Source organism: Rhinatrema bivittatum, chromosome 14 (genome assembly GCF_901001135.1).
Source record: "Rhinatrema bivittatum chromosome 14, aRhiBiv1.1, whole genome shotgun sequence".
Lineage (NCBI taxonomy): Eukaryota > Metazoa > Chordata > Amphibia > Gymnophiona > Rhinatrematidae > Rhinatrema > Rhinatrema bivittatum.
In genome coordinates this window covers 40,574,631-40,592,783 of record NC_042628.1, presented here as the reverse complement: position 1 = coordinate 40,592,783, position 18,153 = coordinate 40,574,631, and the positions used below count along the sequence as shown (strand labels likewise).

Here is an 18,153-nt window from a genome sequence, read left to right as displayed (position 1 = left end):
CAGCTTGTGCTAAGGTGTCGTGGACTGTCAGCGGGAGCTTTCCCTATCCAGGCAGCCCTAAGCCACCTCCTGGGTGAGAGAGAGTTGGTATCAATAAGTATGTGCAGAGGGCAGGCCGAGCTTCTGCTGCACGCAGGTTAGCACTCCCCCCACCGGCTGCCCAGCCACGAATCGTTTTATCTGCCACATGGCAATGCATAGATAGCAGTGGCACTAGGCCCAAAAAAAAGTTTCAATGATTTTATTTCTTACATTTTATCCACAACTGAAACATGTGGTTTTTCTCAAAAGCAAAAAAGAGTGGATATGAAACTGAAACTGGAAAAAAAAAAAAAAGTAAAATTAGAGGAATTCAGTACACATTTATATGTTCTATGGGAAGTGTCCATGTTACAAACACACACAGTCACGACAAAAGTCACCCAAACCTGCACATCAGCACATGTCTGCTCTTCCGCTGGGCCTGTCCCCCATCGAGCCAGCACAAGGAGCATCGTGGCCATGCAAGGGTCTGTGCTTCCGTCAGAGGCACCTGGGGGCCAGCTTCAGGCAACAAAGCCCACAGCAGCCAAAGGGGAGCCCAGACTAAAACAGACCAACACACACATAAAGGGGAAACTTTTACAGAATGTATACAACAGGAACAGCTCCGCCTTCAGCTGACGACCGAAGACCGGACTGATGGAGCCTGATGTGCAAGCCCCCACGCTCCCCGGGCAACTCCTACACTGCTTCACGCCCTGCAGAAAATCCAAAGCTCCAAGCAACCACTGGAACAACAGGGGTAACACCAAGCTCCTGCTCCCACAACAAGGACCAGTAAAGGGGCTAGCGCGGAGCTGGGGCTGATGGAACATCCCTCCCCCTTGGGCTTTAAAAGCTGCTGCCAGAACATAAACTAGAAACAGCTCCTTTCCAGTCGTGCAGCTCGGACAGTGCTCCTAGCGGGCTCTGCTCACCTTGCCTGGCTCAGCGCTTCACAGCGGGTTTTATTTCGATCCTCATGGTCCAGCAAACTGCTCTTCTAATCCTTGTATCCCTCACTCAAAGAGAAAGAAGATACAGGGAAAGGCAGTCACAGCTGCCCAGGCTAAGTGGTGGAGCAAATTTAAAACAGACTTAAAGGCTTCCTGCCCCACCCTTTCAGTGGCTGCTGTTTATTCTCTCTCCTCCTTTATCTATTTCCTTCAGTCTTTTTTCTTTCTTCTTGGATTACTGTTTCCTATCAGCTTGTCCTCCTATTCAAGCTTCTTCCCCAAACACAATCTTCCATTTATCTTCTCTCCACAAAAACCTCTCCTCTTTCCAGTACAATCCCTTTTCCTCTTTTCTGTTCATTCTGTACTTCTTCCAAGCCTTCTCGTTTCGTAACCCCTGCAGTCTCCTGTTACCCCTGCGTTCTCTTCCCTGCCTCTCTTTCCTCTACAACCTCTCCATCTTTCCTACTACTTCTGACCTGTCTCTCTCTCCCTTGCCTCCATCTCTGCCTCCACAGGGTTCTCCTTCACTTCCAGTCCCATTTCCCCACCACATTCTCCCCACTTCTCTCCCTGGTTTTTTTTTTTATGCCACCTCACTTCTTAGCCATCCTCTGCCTGATGCCAGCTCACGCCCTCTCACAAAACCTGGATAGCGAGCCACGCTGCCCTTATCCAATCCTCTCTCTCCGCCCGCTCCATCTTCATGCGCTGCTCTTTCACCTTCCTCTGAGCCTGGCAGGAAAGGGGGAGGAGAAAAGTCACAGGGGGTGTAGCAGAGGAGGGGACTGGGACTCTTGCTAGTGCAGTAGAGGAAGGACACACGGGCTGAGACAGCTGGGCTTGCTCCTCAGCCAGGCTCCGGTCTGGTATTATAAATACCTGCAGGAGCAACTGCTGCTGCCTCACTGCAAATGAGCCATCAGCCATCAAGGGAACGTGGAAAAAAAATTAAGGAGAAGGGAACTTAATTTCAGTGGATGCAAGGGCTATAGACATAATGGAGGTAGAGCACCAAGGAAAGAGAAAAAAACCCCAACATTGCCCCATCAAGCCCACTGAAAGGAGTCACATGGCTGCAGCAGGAGAGAGGACAGGTGACAGGATCCCTGGCAGCGATGGGATAGGTCCAGGGCAACAATAAGAGGTGGTGGAGGTTCTCAGTCGTTGGCAGGAGCAGAAGGGATGGATCGCCAGCACCGTTCTAGAAGGTCCTAGGCTAAAGCAGGAGAAGTGACAAGGATCCTTGGTCGTGGGGGGAGGAGGTCAGGCTGCTGTGGTCACTGCTTGCAGAAGATAAGGCACTTGTTGTTAGCGGGCATGTCCACCTTAAAAAAAAAAAAAAGGTCACATTGTATCAAGGCTTTGAAATCCTTAGACGAGGGAATGAGCAGCCGCTGCAAAACTCCATAATCGAAAGCGCACACTGCTGCTGTCCCAGTCTCTCCCAGGAATAAGATAAGAGGGCTGAGACTGAGCACATAAGAAGTTTTCAAAACCCAAATAGCAGTGAAGGGATAAGTACCGTGTATAGATCATCATCTGCTAATCCAGAGTTACTGAGAAATAGCTATTAGAGAATAAACAGACAGGGGAAAGATAGGTTTATAAAATATCCAAGAGCAGGGGATAGAAAAACAGCAGCAAAGCTTGCAGATGAGAAAGCCCTAGCTTGCCACTTCTCAAAGCCAGGAGAAGTGGCAGGGAGGGAGCACCGTCACTGGTAGTCTCACCAGAAAGGAAGCGGGAAAGCAGTGGAGTGGCAAAAGCATGGAAGAGAGGAGTGGAGGGAGTGATGCCTCATGGAAGTGGAGTTAAAACATCCCAAACGTATCCCCCCCCCCCCCAAAAAAAAAAAAAAAATATATATATATATATATATATAAATATAAATTCTAAGATTTTGGGGCTCTGGTGTACTTAAAATGGGCAAAATTCTTGGAATTGCTAAGTGCTACAGCCAGCAAGAAAAAAATCATAAGCCTATTGCCTTTTTTCTATCATTGTATGCTCATAATGTACAGAAATAATAAATCATACAGCAATGAGTGAAGATTAAAATACTTAACAATTGTTCCATTGTCATAATTGCTATTCCTTTTAGTTATTTGGGAGTTATTATTTATTTTTTAATTGTGAAAGAAAGGGAAAAATGGGTCCTTCCCTACAGGCCGATACAGAAAGAAACACGGGAGAGCGGGCGAGCGCACATGCCAGTGCCCTGTGCGCGCGATCCAGTAGATAAAAATATGCTAATTAGGGCCTGTGGTAAAAGGAGGTGCTAGGGACAGTTTTTACTGCTTTTCTATACACCCTCCGACTTAATATTATGATGATATTAAGTGGGAGGTCCCAAAAGTAAAAAATAATTAAAAATAAAACAACAAACATTTTAAAATCAGCCTGCGGGTTGAAAACCGGACGCTCAATTTTGCCGGCATCTGGTTTCCGAACCCGTGGCTGTTAGTGGGTCCAAGAACAGACGCCGGCAAAATTGAGCATCGGCTGTCAAACCTGCTGACAGCTGCCGCTCCTGCGAAAAAGGAGGCGCTAGGGACGAACAGTTTTTACTGCTTTTCTGTGCACTTTCCCGGTGCCGAGAGAAATTAACGCCTACCTTTGGGTAGGCGTTAATTTCTGAAAGTAAAATGTGCGGCTTGGCTGCACATTTTGCTTTCTGAATCGCGCGGGAATACCTAATAGGGCCATCAACATGCATTTGCATGTTGCGGGCGCTATTAGTTTCAGGGGGGGTGGACACGCGTTTTCCACATGCTATTACCCCTTACTGTAAAGCTAGCACGTTGAAAACGCACGTCTAACCGCGGGTTAACTTCGGCCTGCTAGTGCAGTAACGCTCTCACCCGCTGCACCCCTCCTGGCATGGACCCGCCTCACAAGAAGATTTTCAAAAGCAGAAACCGCAGAAAAGCATCTTGCGCTTCTCATTGGTTAGAAAAACAAAAATTGAGCGAGCAGAACATCTCAATCTCAGATCAAACAGCAACTAGATGCAGTCAAAAATTTTAAATCTAGAGGCAGGGTCACAGTTCTATCACAGCAAAGTTCACACCTTTATGAAGGTCACATGATTTTATCGTGTATTTCTCTTGTGTTTTTTGTATCTATAAAGCATAATAAAAATAAATTACAACACAAAACTGCTGTAACAGGCCAATCCAGTAAATGTGCACCGAAAACGGGCACTCAGTGTTGAGCGCCTGCTTCCTTAACGCGCACCCAGCCACCTCTCCTGGGCGCGTGATCGAATATTTAACTGAGGGGGGGGGGGTCACGCTAAAAGGCACTAGGGGAAATTGAGCGCCCCTAGCCCCTGCTCCGTAGTGGGTGCCCAGGAGTGGTGGCTGTCAGCGGGTTAGGAAAAAAAAAATGGCCGCTCGTGAATTGAGCATCCCTTTTCCTAAGCTGACCGCCGCAACACTTTTTAAAACTTTTTTTTTTTTTTTTTTTTTTTTTAAACTTTACCCTTTTTGTTCCTCTGCCTTAAGATGGCCACAATAGTAAATCGGAGGAAGTACAGAAAAGCATTTTTTTTCTGCTTTTCTGTCAACTTTTTAGGCTCCTCAAATCTTAACATCCGCTTGGGGAAGGCCTTAATTTTTCATCAACTTGAAGTTACATGTGAAGAGTGCTATCAGCTTCGTGGGGGGTGTTGGATGCGCTAATCCCCTTACAGCATAAGAGGTTGTGGACACGCATCCAAGACGTTCTGCCTCACTGGTTAACCAGTGAGCGCAGCTGAGTGCACTGTGTTGCATGGGCTAGTCATTGAATAGAACGGGATCACTAGCATCTGAGTGGATACAAATGAGCCTCAGTAATCAGCTGTTTCACTCAGACCATGTGACTTTTTTTTGAAGGGCACAGACAAAGGAAAGGTCTGAATATTGCAGCGATTGGTTGGTTGATAGATCTGTGACCTTGTTCTCTATGAGGCTGATGATCAGTGCCACTTAGCTGGATAAGTATTTCTTTGGGTAAGTAGATAGCCGGATATCTAATGAGTGGGCAATGGGTGGATTATGGAGCAGCTCCTTATCTATAATCATGGCTGGATACGTGTAGATATTTGGACTTATCTGCCTACAGTAGATGAATAAGTTAGACCTGCTCAATAGCAGGTCTAATCAGCCAGATATGAGTTATCTGGCTAAGGGTCGATTTCGAGGGGATATTCAGTAGCATAAGCTGTGCTGCTGAATAGCCCTTGTAAGTTAGCTGGATAACACTTATCCAGCTAACTTAGGGGGTCATTTACTAAAATGTTTTCTCCCATTCTGTGTCTATGGGAAAGATACTTAGTAAATGACCCCCTTACATAGCCGTTCAGAGCTCTGAATACCTAGGCCAAAAATTCCTGCTTGATCATCTGAGACCGAGGCGCTCTGCTGCTATGATGTTCTTCAATTTATGCTTTGGAAAAAAAAAAAAAAAAAGTCTCCCTCTGATGCAGCCATGCAGTTGGCTATCTGGAAGAATGCAAGGTAACGGGAGGAGGAGCAGCAGTGCAAGCAGGGAAGTATAAATAAATATTTTGCCTTCTACAATTGGTGCAAGAGGAATGAAGAAAAACAAAATCCAAAAGGAACAGTAATAGAACTATGAAAATTGCATGAAATATTTTTATCTTCACTAGTTACTGACTTATAATTTCTTACACAATTACAGCACTGCTGTTGGATAATTCAACGCTATTAAATATATCATTTGGCTGTGAATTTTATTCATTACAGCTATACAATAGCCCAGAACATAGTAACATAAGTGCTGACAGCAGAAAGAGATCAATTAGCCTAGCCCGTCAGTCCTGTCCTCACTGCAAGCAGACCGCCCTAGAGCCTGAGCACCTGTAGGATATCAAAATATCCTCCGTCCTCAGCTCCCCTCTAGCACTTCTGTTTTCCTGTCTTTAACAAGGGAGCAGACCAACCTCCGGTTACCGATTTCCAAATAAACTCTATCTTAGCGTGGAAGAACCCCTTTTAAAACCAGAGACTGTGGGGAAAAGCACAGCACAACTGGCAGGGGCAGCTGCCAGTTGTGCACCCTCAAAAGAAACCTGTCACATGGATTTAAGTTTCTGGTGGCTTTCAGGATGGACCTTTTAACCTTTACAGCTAATGACCACTCCCTTTTGGTTTAGCCAACTGGCTTCTCTCTCTCTCTCTTTTTTTTTTCTTCTTTATGTGGGGTGGCAGAAGCAGCATCAGACCCTGGTATTTACCATTCTATCCAGGTGCAGTCCATTGGCCTCAGCGAGTTGTTGCAGCTGCACGGTGTCTCGAATCCCCCAGGCCGGATTTCTGCAGGGAAAAAAAAGCAAATCTACATAACAGTGAAAAAAAACAAACAAACAGCATCAGTTCTCAACCCAGTCACATAGTTGCTAGTTCAAGAAGGTGGCTGAGGTGCCTCAGCTGAGCAGTGCATAGAAACACAAGGGCCAAGGAGATGGGTCTCACTGCTGGGACAGCAGAGGTGCTGCACAGCTGCAAGCCGACAGCTATAGGGCAGGAACTATTTCCTTGTTTTGTGTACCGAAGGCATGAGCTGTCTTGTTATCTAGTGTTGCTTGTCTCACCTGTGTCTCAGACTATAGTTGAAGTCCACATTGCTCTGTGGGGTGAGTTGTCCGTTGACAGCATAAGGCTATGAACACAAAAGAGAAGAAAGTGAATGTTTTTAGAGATGCCAACCGTGACGTGGCAGACAGCAAGACCCTCTTCCTTCTCCTCCAAATCTCTCTCTGACTACTACTCCATCTCATTAAGGTTGCACAGGGAATGATGGCAAGTGAAGAGCAGATAGTTCATGCAGTCTAATCAGTCTCAATTCCTTCCCTCTGGTTCTCTTCCATGTTGGACAGATGAGCACACATTCCCATGCTTAAACCAAAACCAGCTCCCACTCCATGTTTATTTACTCCACCTCTAAAAGCAGTTTCTACCACCACCCTCCTACAAGACCACTACTTAATCCATCAGCCAGGCTCTCTTCTATGTCTTACCCACCGAGTTCTGCCACAGTGCATAAAGCCATCCAAATTGGAGAGGCTGTTGCCAGAGGACACCTGGCTTCCTCATCTAATTGTGTCCCAGCCTCTCTGTGCAGGTCACCCCTCGCCCCTTATTTATTTACATATTTCTATACCGGTCTTCATGAAGGGAAACATATCAGACCGGTTTACATGGAATTTAGGGGTTAACTAGTTAACCAAAACAAACTAGTTAACCAAACAAGCCCCTTGTCATCGTCTCTCTGTGCAGGTCACTCCAGCTCTTTGAAAGCTTAAGTCAGTCCTACCACTGCTGTTAACTTTACTTGATGCAGCCATAAGAAGCTTCTCTGCCCACTGACTTGTTTTTTTCTCCTCTTTGGATCCTCTGAAGTTTGATATGATCATACAAACACTCAAGCCACCACCTTCATTTTTTCACCCTCCTCTGGCCTTTACCACTGTGCTCGGAGTCTGTCCCAAGCAGGTTTAAATTGTGTTGAGATTTTGGCTGCCACTAGCTCTGCTAGGCATCCACTCCCCTCTCTGTAAAGAAATATTTTCTTATATTTCCTGTGTTGCTTCCTCCCTGCACTTTAATATCATGACTCTTTGGCCTGGAATTACTTTTTCCTTGGAACAGTTCGTTTTCCTGTACTTTACTGAATTCCATCAAATATTTGACATTTCCTATGTTGTATCCATTATCCCCTCTTTCTTCCAGCGAGTATATTCTGAGAGGTTTATGCCTTTATTTGTAAGGTTTGTACTATCCTTTTCCAAACAACTTCCATCTTCTCAATTTCCTTTCAAAGATATGGCTCCAGAACAGAATACAGTTCTCCTAACGGGGTCTCAGGGGTGATTTATACAAAGGCAATATTACCTCTGTCTTCCTGCTAACAGCTCTACCTAGGCAACCATGCATATTGTTAGGTTTCCCAGTTCACTTCTCCACCCTTTCCCCATTCTAGGCTTAAATATATGCTAAAATGTATTCTCCTAAGGCTTCTTAGAATTTTGGGGAACAGATGCACAGGGTGGCAGATGGGACTTGCCCTAGGGGCTGGAATAAGCTCTTCTGGATACTTAGTTGGTCATTAGGGACAAATGATAGCACATATAATGCAAGTACTAAGATGCTTACTTCGGAGGGTTTCAAAGAAGGCCAAACTTCCATCTGAACCTGTGACTGCTACAGCCGAATGCCATATGGCCTCCCTGCACCCAGGCTGACCCCACAATGTCCCAGCCAATAACATCCCGACGGACAGCACCACAACCTCCTCCCTCCATATGGCAACCCCTCCAACTCAGTCCTTACCCCATAAGTGAACAGCACACCCTGGGGCTTCAGCAGCTGTCCCGCCCCCTGGAACAATCCCTGCAATGAAAAGGAGGGGCATCATACATCATCTGTGTGCAGATTATAATAGCACATTGTCACTGCTAGAATAACTTTTCTTCCTCTGCCCTAGCCCCTTTTAATTCCCCCACCCTAATTGTTCACTGCCCAGCAGCATCCATGCCCCTGAAAGTGACCTAAACCACCTGATTATTAATTTTCTTTTTGCCAGTTATCAAGAAAAGCAAATCTAACAAAAGTAAAGTGTGTGTGCAGGACAGAACATGGCCAGGGTCATCTCCACCGGGAATGGCCTTAAAGGGCAAGCGAGGGCAGTGGGACGGCACAGCTTCCATCTTCTCCCAAGAGCTTGGCCGCAGAGGACAGGTTGTGCAAGGGGAAGTACAATTTCAACATCGCCCCCAAGAACGTGGCCACAGGCCTCCTCACCTCAGTACAGCTGTAGTCGGTGATGTGGATCATGTTGATGTTGACGATGATGTCCAAGCTGCTGGGTTGCCATCCCCATGTCTCCCAACTCTGAGAGGAATCTAGGAACACTGGCTCTTTCACATTCTTCACCTTCAGAGTCGATATATAGGCAGAGATACTGCAGGAGACAGAAACAAACAGAAAGGGCTCTTTGGCAAAAGCAGCTGCCAGAAAGCATAAGGGAAGCGGCATCACACAGTACTCTATGTTAATAATGGGCTGTGTCACATAGCCCACGCAATCTTCCACGTTACTAATGAATTAGTATTGCATGACCCACGCATTGCTCCATGTTATCACACAGCCCAAGGCTCACTCCACGTTAGTAACGAGTTTGCATCACAAGGCCCACGCGTTACTCAAGGTAAGTGAGGGGTGTCTACAGAAAAGTCACGCCTTTGTGCACTAATAGCGAGAACGATCCAAACTGGGGCCGCAAAAGGCTGACATTGCAACAGTCTGATCGGGCCGATTTCTCTCCGGTGGCAGCGGCCCAGCTCTCTCACCTCTGCCGGCACTGCGGGTCCGTATCCGAGGGATGCCACAGCAAGTTAGGCAGCGCCTGGGCGCAGTGCACCGCGTGTTGGCCCGAGCCCGACGCCACCTCCAGCACCTGCACCTCGGGCACCCGCGGGTCCACGATCTGCCGCAGAACGCTCAAGATGGGGCCCTTGTTTCGATCTGCCGCCGCAGCCACGATCATAGCGAGTCGGTGACCGGCGCACCTCACGGCCGCCGGCAAAACGAGCAGCGTTCCGGCCAGCAGCAGAACCGATTTTCCAGCAGCGGCGAGGCCCATCCAATAATAATCCGGAAGGCACTGGGAGTTGTAGTTCATACGCCCGCTTTTATGAAAGGGACATAGCCGGAGAAGACTACAATTCCCACAATGCAATCTGAAGTCAGGCGGTGGGAGGACTGAGTGTTAAAGGGGAAATGCAGTTTCTTACCGGCCTGGTGGGTAGGTGATGCTCGAGTTTTGGGTGTTTAGGGAAGGTGCGCGCGTTTCCACATCTCTTCCTTCACCACCGCCCTCCTATGGTTATGTGGAGGCCAGGAATGGAAAAAGGCAGGCGATCTAGCTGGTCCTACAGACGAGGACAATTTCTGCAATGAATAAATCAAGGCTAAGTCAAACTTTGTATTGAGGAAGGTGCTATATTAGTGCAACAATATATGTTTTTAAAAATTGCCTTCCAGAGGAGCATGCGCAGAGCCTGAGAATGACCTGTTATTTAGTGATTTTCTGTCTTGCTTTTTGCTGGTTAAGAAGGGAGGCGAATGTAACAAAAAGACATCTTTGGAAATGAATATGTTATTAGTTTTAAAAAAAATATATATATATATATATCCAAGACTAAAAATGACTTTGAAAAACAATGTCACGAAAGAAAACAACGTGCGCCGCCCGGGAATCGAACCCGGGTCGCAAGAATGGGAATCTTGCATGATACCACTACACCAGCGGCGCTAAGTGCAGATTTAGGCTTCAGGAATGCCTTTTCTCTAGTATATATAAGCAACAGCGCCATCTGCAGGATATTTATTATTTTGCAAAGTCATATGGTGCTCTCTTAATGGTTGCCAAGTGAGGGACATGTGCTGCTTCTTTTAGGCTTCTTGTACCGACCTTGGAAAGTCCTGGGAGATTTGCTGAAAGAGGGCAAGCAAAGTACTGGCGAGAGCTACAAGATATATGGCCAAGGAACACAAATATTAATAAAAATGTTGTGTAACACACTGCCCTCCATTGGGGAGGTAATAGCGAAATAGAGAGAACTCATAGAGAGCGATTGGAGACAGATATGAACCCATCATACAGGTCGATACAGTAAAGTGTGCTCCGTCGGAGCGCACTGTCAGCCTGCTCTGGACAGTGCACAGTGCACAGAAAAGCAGTAAAAACTGCTTTTCTGTGCACCCTCCGATTTAATATCATGGCGATATTAAGTCGGAGGTCCCCAAAAGTAAAAAAAAGTAAAAAAAAATAAATAAATAAAATTTGAATTCGGCCCGCGGCTGTCGGGCCGAAAACCGGACACTCAATTTTGCCGGCGTCCGGTTTCCGAGCCCGTGGCTGTCAGCGGGCTCGAGAACCGACGCCGGCAAAATTGAGCGTCAGCTGTCAAACCCGCTGACAGCCGCCGCTCCTGACAAAAAGGAGGCGCTAGGGACGCGCTAGTGTCCCTAGCGCCTCCTTTTCCCTGTTTTTCCCGCGTCACCTCATTTAAATACTGAATCGCCCGCACCGGCAAGGGGCCGGTGCGCGCGCCGGGAGAGCGGGCGTTTGTCCGCTCTCCCGCGGTCTTACAGTATCGACCTGATAATGGGTCAGTTTCCTCTATCTACAACTGCAGGAGAAAGGGGAGGTCGGTGTGGTGTGCGCAGCTGGCTCATACATCTGCTGGGTGCGGTTCCAATAAGTTGCGTTCAGCTGAATACAGTTTTGTCAACACTTAAACGCACAATGGGGCTAGCTGCACAATACTGTAGGCAGCAGCTAGTGCATGGCTTAACATGCAATTGGATGAGCGTTTTGGATGCACGTCAATAACCCCCGATGCAATACGGGGATTAGTGCATCCAAATCGCTGCGTAGCTAATAGCACTCATCGCATGTAAATTCCATTTAGTTGAGGCTATTAGCTAATCCCAGTGATGCAAAAAATCTCCCACATGGCCAATATGCCCATTGCAACGTGGAAAATTTTACGCCATGCTCTAGGGCGCATTGAAAAAAAAAATCTGCTTTCTATGATTCTTCCTAATAGTATTGTCGCAATACTAAATAGGAGGAACCAAAGAAAGCAAATACGATAAAAAAAAAAAAAAGAAGTTCTTGAAAAAATTAAATTCTGGACACCCAATATTCACACACAGACCGTGTATCTTGTGAATGTCTATGCCGTTTGCGGGAGAAAATGTATGCTCATAGATTGAGCGTCCATTTTCCCAACCCACACTGACAGCCACTTCTCCTGTGTACCCGATGCTGAGGAGACACTAGGGATGCACAAATTTTCCCTAGCGCCTTCTTTTTAGTGCGACCCCTAATTTAAATATTGCATTGCGTGCCCAGGAGAGGTGGCTGGGCGCAAGTTAGGAAAACGGGCGCTCGACAGTGAGCGCCCGTTTTCTGCGCGCGAATGTTGCATCGGCCCCATCTTGTGCAGGTAAACACTGCCAATACAGGAAGGAGTTTTACTTGCATAAAATGTGCGTTTAAAACTGTGCCCCCTGGAAGGGATTAGTCCTTATTACTCTCTAATGGACAGAGGTGCTCTGACCTAACCCAGGTTTTGTTAGCCCTGGAGACTTCACTTCTGGACAGAGATGGAGTAAAGCTTCCAGCCTTGATGTGCTGGCAGTGCACTTCACGTTGCTGCTGAGCTAAAAAGTCTTATCACTCATTCTGAATGACGGGTTTGTTTTGAGGCGGGTGGGGGGTGCGTGTAATTGATTGAGAGATAATATTAGAACAGCTGCTGCTAGTAGTTAAAACACTGGCTTATGCAACACTTTGGCAACCTTCAGCACATTCAAGAAACTTAAGCAGAGGGAGAAAGTCCTAAAGACATGTGGCGATCCTATGAGTTAGTTCCGGTGTCTGGCAGCCACTAAATGCAAAAATGTTATCAATGCCAAATGAGGTTCTGGGGCTAATGATCTCATTAGAACTCTCAGAGTCCCGCCAGCAGGTTTTATGGAGCAGAGAGTGATGTACAATCTTAAAAACACACACTGCCTTCCCGCTCAGCGACACAGTGGATGCTCTCTCCTACTCCCAGTGCATTAACATAACAGCAGCTTACTGCATTGGGTGTTTTACAAAAATTAGCTTGTGCGTTAGGAACAGTTTTAAGATTCAGCTTTCTTGCATTGGCCTGTCAGTCGGTTACTTTGGCTCCTCCACTGCTGCGGCTCTGAACACTCAGATCAAGTCACATCAAGGGCTCAGTGCACTTTCCCTATTTCACTCAGTCTAAGTTTGAGAGGCTGAATATTGTGTGCACTGTGGGCCGGATTTTTAAAAATGTTACGCATGTAAATCTAAAAGTAAAGCCCTGTACTTTAATTTTAACTAAATTTATTGTTAAGCCCGTTACCCTGCAGTTTCACCTCTAGGAGTCTTTCCTCCATTTTCCCATTGCCTTTCTGCCACTTCTGGTCACTATTAGCTTTTGCCCTCCCCTTTTGAACCTAGTTTATTGTAAAGCCTGTTATATGCTGCATTATCGTTCCATGTAAACCGATGTGATGTTCCCAAGGAATGTCAGTCTATTAAAAAAACCCGTTAAATAAATAAATCCGGAGGATTTACGTGCGTAACCAGTCCTGCGCCCACCGGGCCTATTTTAAAATGTACATCCTGGGGCTTGCCAAAAGGGGGCGGGGCCACTGTGTCAAAGGACGCGCGCAACTTGTCCCTCCCCAGAGGCAGGCGCAAAAGGTAAGATTCAAATTTTGGGGGGTGGGAAGGTCAGGTTAGGGGGAAGGGACATTCCCTCCCAGGCCGCTCTGATTTCAGAGCGGCCTGGGAGGGAATGGGGGAAGGCAGCGCGGCTCGGCGCGCACAAGGTGCACAATTGTGCAGCCTCTTGCACGCGCCGACCCCTGATTTTACAGCCTGCGTGCGCAAGTTATGAAATCAGGTGTACATGTGCGCTCGCTGGTAGTGCGCCATGCATGCATTAAGAAAGCAGGCGCTGAAAAATCAGTGCCCACTTTCCGTGAATAATATTGCATCGGCCCCTCGGTCTCCTGTGGCGTTTCCTTCTGCTTCTGGTGATCAACAGCCCTGCTTCGTTGCCGACTGTGAAACTTCGAAATATTGGATTGACCTCACCAAACATGTCTCACACTCAGGATGTAGAACCGGGATACCAGGGTGGTTAAATCCTGAAAACCACAAGACTGTGCCTGCCCTGCCGTCTTGTGTGATACAGGGCCACAGACAGATAGATGAATGGACACAATGTACCCATTCAGAGTTTTCTTATACTTTTTTACAGAATTATACATCCTGTTTGCATATTTCCCCCTCTCCCTCAATGACATTAAAGTGTGTCAGATGGCCCCATGGTATGCTGTGATCTGAATCTGGTGACAGCGCTTTCACATGCAGAACCTCCGGAAGTAGATCTATAAGTAAAGAGGGTGCGGAAAATTAGAATAAAATATCAGAAAGGTAAGCGGGGGCCTGGATATATATATAACAACTTTCCTTTAATACCACTGGCATGCGCTTCCTCTGTCAGCCATGCCCTTTAAAGAATTATAGGGTTTAGGACTATAGAAAGGGTCAAACAAACCAATATAAAAACACAGGAACAACAGATGACCAATGAGGCACAAGTAGGTCAAGGAACAATAAAACTGAGCCCAGTTCATGCACCCGCAAGCAGTGCCCCTCACAGCTGTACAGTCTGGGCAAGGGCTGCAGTGACCTTCAGCCTGGTAACGGTCACCCTTGCCAGTCTGAAAGTTACAAAGCCGTCACAGCGTCACATTTTCTTCCTGCTTTCTCTTCTCTCCAGTGAAGTCCAAAAGGAAAATCTTCAAAAGTGATCAGATCTCCATCCCCCTCATAGTCTTAATGCTCATTAAAGTGATTCTGGAATACTGAGACAGTGCCCGGGGAACCATGGGGTAGCCCAGGATGAGGGAGGCAGGGATTACCTTTGTATGAATAATTCTGCAAACCCAACTGGCGGCAAAACCAGGCTGGGATCAACCGGTCAAGAAAAAAAAAAATGGATTCAGTTGGAAATCCAAATAAGCTTTCAGTACTGATTTGCCCCCATAAGAGTGTTCGAGGGGGTGAGCATGGTATGAGGCTAGCAACAAATGTAGATTTACATATTAAATGCCATCATTCCATTCTGTCTCAATAAAGACTTAGAGTGCTCAGCCTTTATTTGATTTTGTGTTGGCAGATTTATGGACAGCCCAGGGTTTGGGGGGGGGGGGCTTTGCTGTCTGCAACTGTCCAGTGACTAAAGAGGGCTGGTTTTCAAGGGCCGTGCTTTGCAATGCAATTCATACATTAAGTTTATTTTTATTTATTTTTTATTAAGGGCTGAGCGCACTCTAAATGTGATTAATCCCTACCAGCCTTCTTAGACAATTTGCAGCTTTCCTGCAGTAGCAGCCCCTGGTGCAGGCAGATTGTGCTGAAACACTGACAGACAAGCCTTTTTGAGTGTCAGATAACCCACAGAAGCATAAGCTAAGTGAAGCATCTTTTCTGCATCTGTTTTTTTGACATCTGTATAATTCAAAGCATTTGTTTAAATAACTGCAACTAAGAAAACAAAACAAAAAAAAAAGATGTATTGGTGAGGTTTGTTTCTTCTCAAGTGGTATATGGTGAAATGTGTGCAGAAGGTATCAAGATGCTTTCCTTTCTATTACAGGGGTAAAATGTGCCTTTTTGACCAAACCAGCAACTAGATATGATACCGTGTCTTATATAGTAAAGTGCTTAGCACACTGAATTTGAGTTTGAGCTCGCCACTGGTGTCTACCAGCTCTATGGTGCAGGGATATCAGAGCTCTGCCAGGCTGTGTATTTCCCATGCGGAGTACCACACCTTGTTGGTGCTCGCTACATGATAAACAGTGCATTACTTATGGTGCTATGACACATCGGGATCATCACTGAAGCCTGTGATTAGTACTTGGCACTGCCGAGAGAGCCCCCTTAGATCTGATCACTGGCACTGGCCAAGACCTCTGCCACTCCCACTGAATGTGCCGGTAAAGCAGAAGCAGCAGCTTTACAGTAGCATCTGGCGGAGAGCTGGATGTTCGGTGAAACCACAACCACTTTTTGGCCTGGTGACAGCGTCACTTTGCCAGTGGCGGCTTCAAGTGGCGTGCGCCCTTAGGCAATGAGGAGACAGCCGCCTCCCCTTCCTGCCCCAGACTGCCCCCCAGCTCCAAGCCATGGCCGCGCTTGTCTCCTCTGGTGGTGCTGACTCCAGGGCTGCGGCAGCAGCATAAGATTTAAAAAATTCAGCATGGGGCCTCCTGCAGGCCTCGCAGGCTGACAGGCCCTGCCGGCACCCTGCTCCTCACCATGGTTTCCATGGTAACAGAAAGCCTGTGCAGGAGGAGGAGGGCCCATCAGTACGCGAGGGCTGCAGGAGGCCCCGTGCTGAATTATTTAAATCTTTACGTTGCTGCCACGGTTAGCCCTGGAGCCAGCACCGCCGGAGGAGACCAGGGGTATTGTGGGCGTGGCAGGTCCAGATTTAGGCATGGCAGTGGCAGCAACGCTCCGGCGCCTCTAAAAACTTGGTGGCAGTGGCAGGAGCCTATGCTTAAATCTGGGCCTGAACCCTGCACTGCATTGGAAACAGGGCCGCTGTGTTGCTCACCAGGCTCCAGAGCACACACTGTTCAGTCCTCTTCAAACCTATTCAGGAACCCAGCATCAGCAGGGACGTTGCACCAACAAGTAGTCCTATAAGGGCCTTAGAGACCTTCATTTTCAGTTTTTATTTTATTTTCCCTGGGAATTTATCAGCGTTTTTATAGCAAACAAAAATGGGAGAAATAGCAGTGAAAAAATAGAGTCTGGTCATGAATGTGGGATATAAGTTATTGAAAATAAGGACATTATTCTTTCCCCAGTGATTTGTTTCCTTTTTATTTCATTATAATATACACTGATAAATTCCCAGTGAAAATAAAATAAAAAACTGAAAACAGAGGTCCCTAGATCTCCTTAAAATGTACTGGAAATCTTATGTTTTTTTTTCACAAAACTGTGCACAAAAGAGTTCACAAAACTGTACAGACAGTCCCCTTGTGATTCACCAATTGTAAATGCTTGCACTAGTACAGTGCACTATAGGCAGTCATTGGACTGCAGATAGCCATAGTCCAGCCATAGTCTGGCACAGCCAAGGAGCAAAATGGTGCTCATGGTTACTGTCCCTGCTTATGAAGCGAGTCCCCTGGAAAGTCTCAGGCTCCAGTAACCCAAGCCCAGGTAGATTTAAGTTTTCACATGGGCACTAAGGCCTTAGTGTCAAATAAATAACAACGTTTTAGGCACATCTGATGAGTAATTTCCCAGACAGCAACAGCTGAGCTAGCAACTATGGAGGGGCTTCCTACAAGTGCTCAGTGCCTAAAGTGCTGCAGCCCTTAAAGAAACGTAGGTTGGTTTGAACTCCTCAGGTGTCAGGTTGTAACAAAACAGTTGCATCGTCTTATTGCCATTTAGATAAAAAGGAATTATAACACCGTCTGGTCAGCAAACAGGGAGTAAAGAAATAGAAGCTGTTCCTCAACTGTTATGTCCTGTTTTTCACCACTAGAGGGCTCTATCAAAATGGGAACTAACTAGTATGGAAAAAAATTGCACATGATGGCTCCCTGATAAGGGCTGGATTGGAGGAGACAAGAGAGGCTATTAATGATATACCACTTTGACACACCAATAAAAGCGAGGTCCCGTTTAGACTTCCACAAATCATGCCGTCATCACTAGGGGTCTCTTATCTGCCTGTGAGTTAGCTGCACAGCAAAGTCAAGGACTGCAGTGAAAGTCAATCCCTGAGCAAATCGACTTCTGAATACAAACCTGTGGAAGGATCCTAATATTATTTGTTTGAAACAAAAAAGGCTCTCCTGGAGTTGCTGAGAAGCAAGCAAGCTGCAAGACAGAGCAACTGCTCCCGCAGGGTCTGAGGTTTCAGCCCTGCAGGAAGCAATTCCAGCTGCAAATGCCAAACTTGTGCACACACATACAAAACCAAATTGAACTGGTATTCAGGAGGCAAACCAAAGAATTGAGCTCAGCAACATGCATGTTTAGGTAATCCAATGCTAGTAGAGTCTTCTACATTATATTTTGTGGAAACAGTTGTGCTAATCCATGCATGTTTATACTAATGTGAAGGTTACTTTTTCATATCTGATTGCCTCCGTTAAAAACTCATCTGTTGCAATTGCTTTACTGTGTTGAATTGTTTCTTGCTACAGAGTGCCCTGATGCACGCTCAGAAGTAGCAAAGATACAGGAGATATGCAGTATATATATTGGATCTGTGCAAATGTGCAGGAATTTGCAGGCAAAATTCCATCTTGAAGAACCCTGATAAAAGCGAGCAGCTTGCTGTTTCAGGTTATATGCATTTTCCCTGTCTTCTTGTAACGACCTCTCTTCACCTGCAGAGCCTCCACTGGTTACAATAGCTCCCTGATGAAGACCAGATGGAAAGAGACTGGTGCTGGTAGGTAGGTACACTGGATCAATGCTCCTCACCATTCCGCTTCAGCTATTAATAAGTTCGGTGTTGCTCCTTTTC

At 46.5% G+C, this 18,153-nt stretch overlaps 1 protein-coding gene and 1 non-coding gene across 2 annotated transcripts; both read right to left on the bottom strand.

The window, feature by feature from the left end:
• Nucleotides 1–572: 572 nt before the first annotated feature.
• On the bottom strand, nucleotides 573–9,645 carry METTL26 (methyltransferase like 26). The gene is made up of 6 exons (XM_029576348.1): nucleotides 9,337–9,645; nucleotides 8,789–8,948; nucleotides 8,318–8,377; nucleotides 6,580–6,647; nucleotides 6,223–6,301; nucleotides 573–2,305 (listed from the first exon to the last, which is right to left on the bottom strand). The coding sequence occupies exons 1-6, from the start codon at nucleotides 9,627–9,629 to the stop codon at nucleotides 2,258–2,260; spliced, it is 708 nt and encodes a 235-aa protein (XP_029432208.1). The 5' UTR covers nucleotides 9,630–9,645; the 3' UTR covers nucleotides 573–2,257.
• Nucleotides 9,646–10,230: 585 nt separating this feature from the next.
• On the bottom strand, nucleotides 10,231–10,301 carry TRNAG-CCC. The gene has a single exon. It is a non-coding gene; the product is annotated as a tRNA-Gly (tRNA).
• Nucleotides 10,302–18,153: the final 7,852 nt, after the last annotated feature.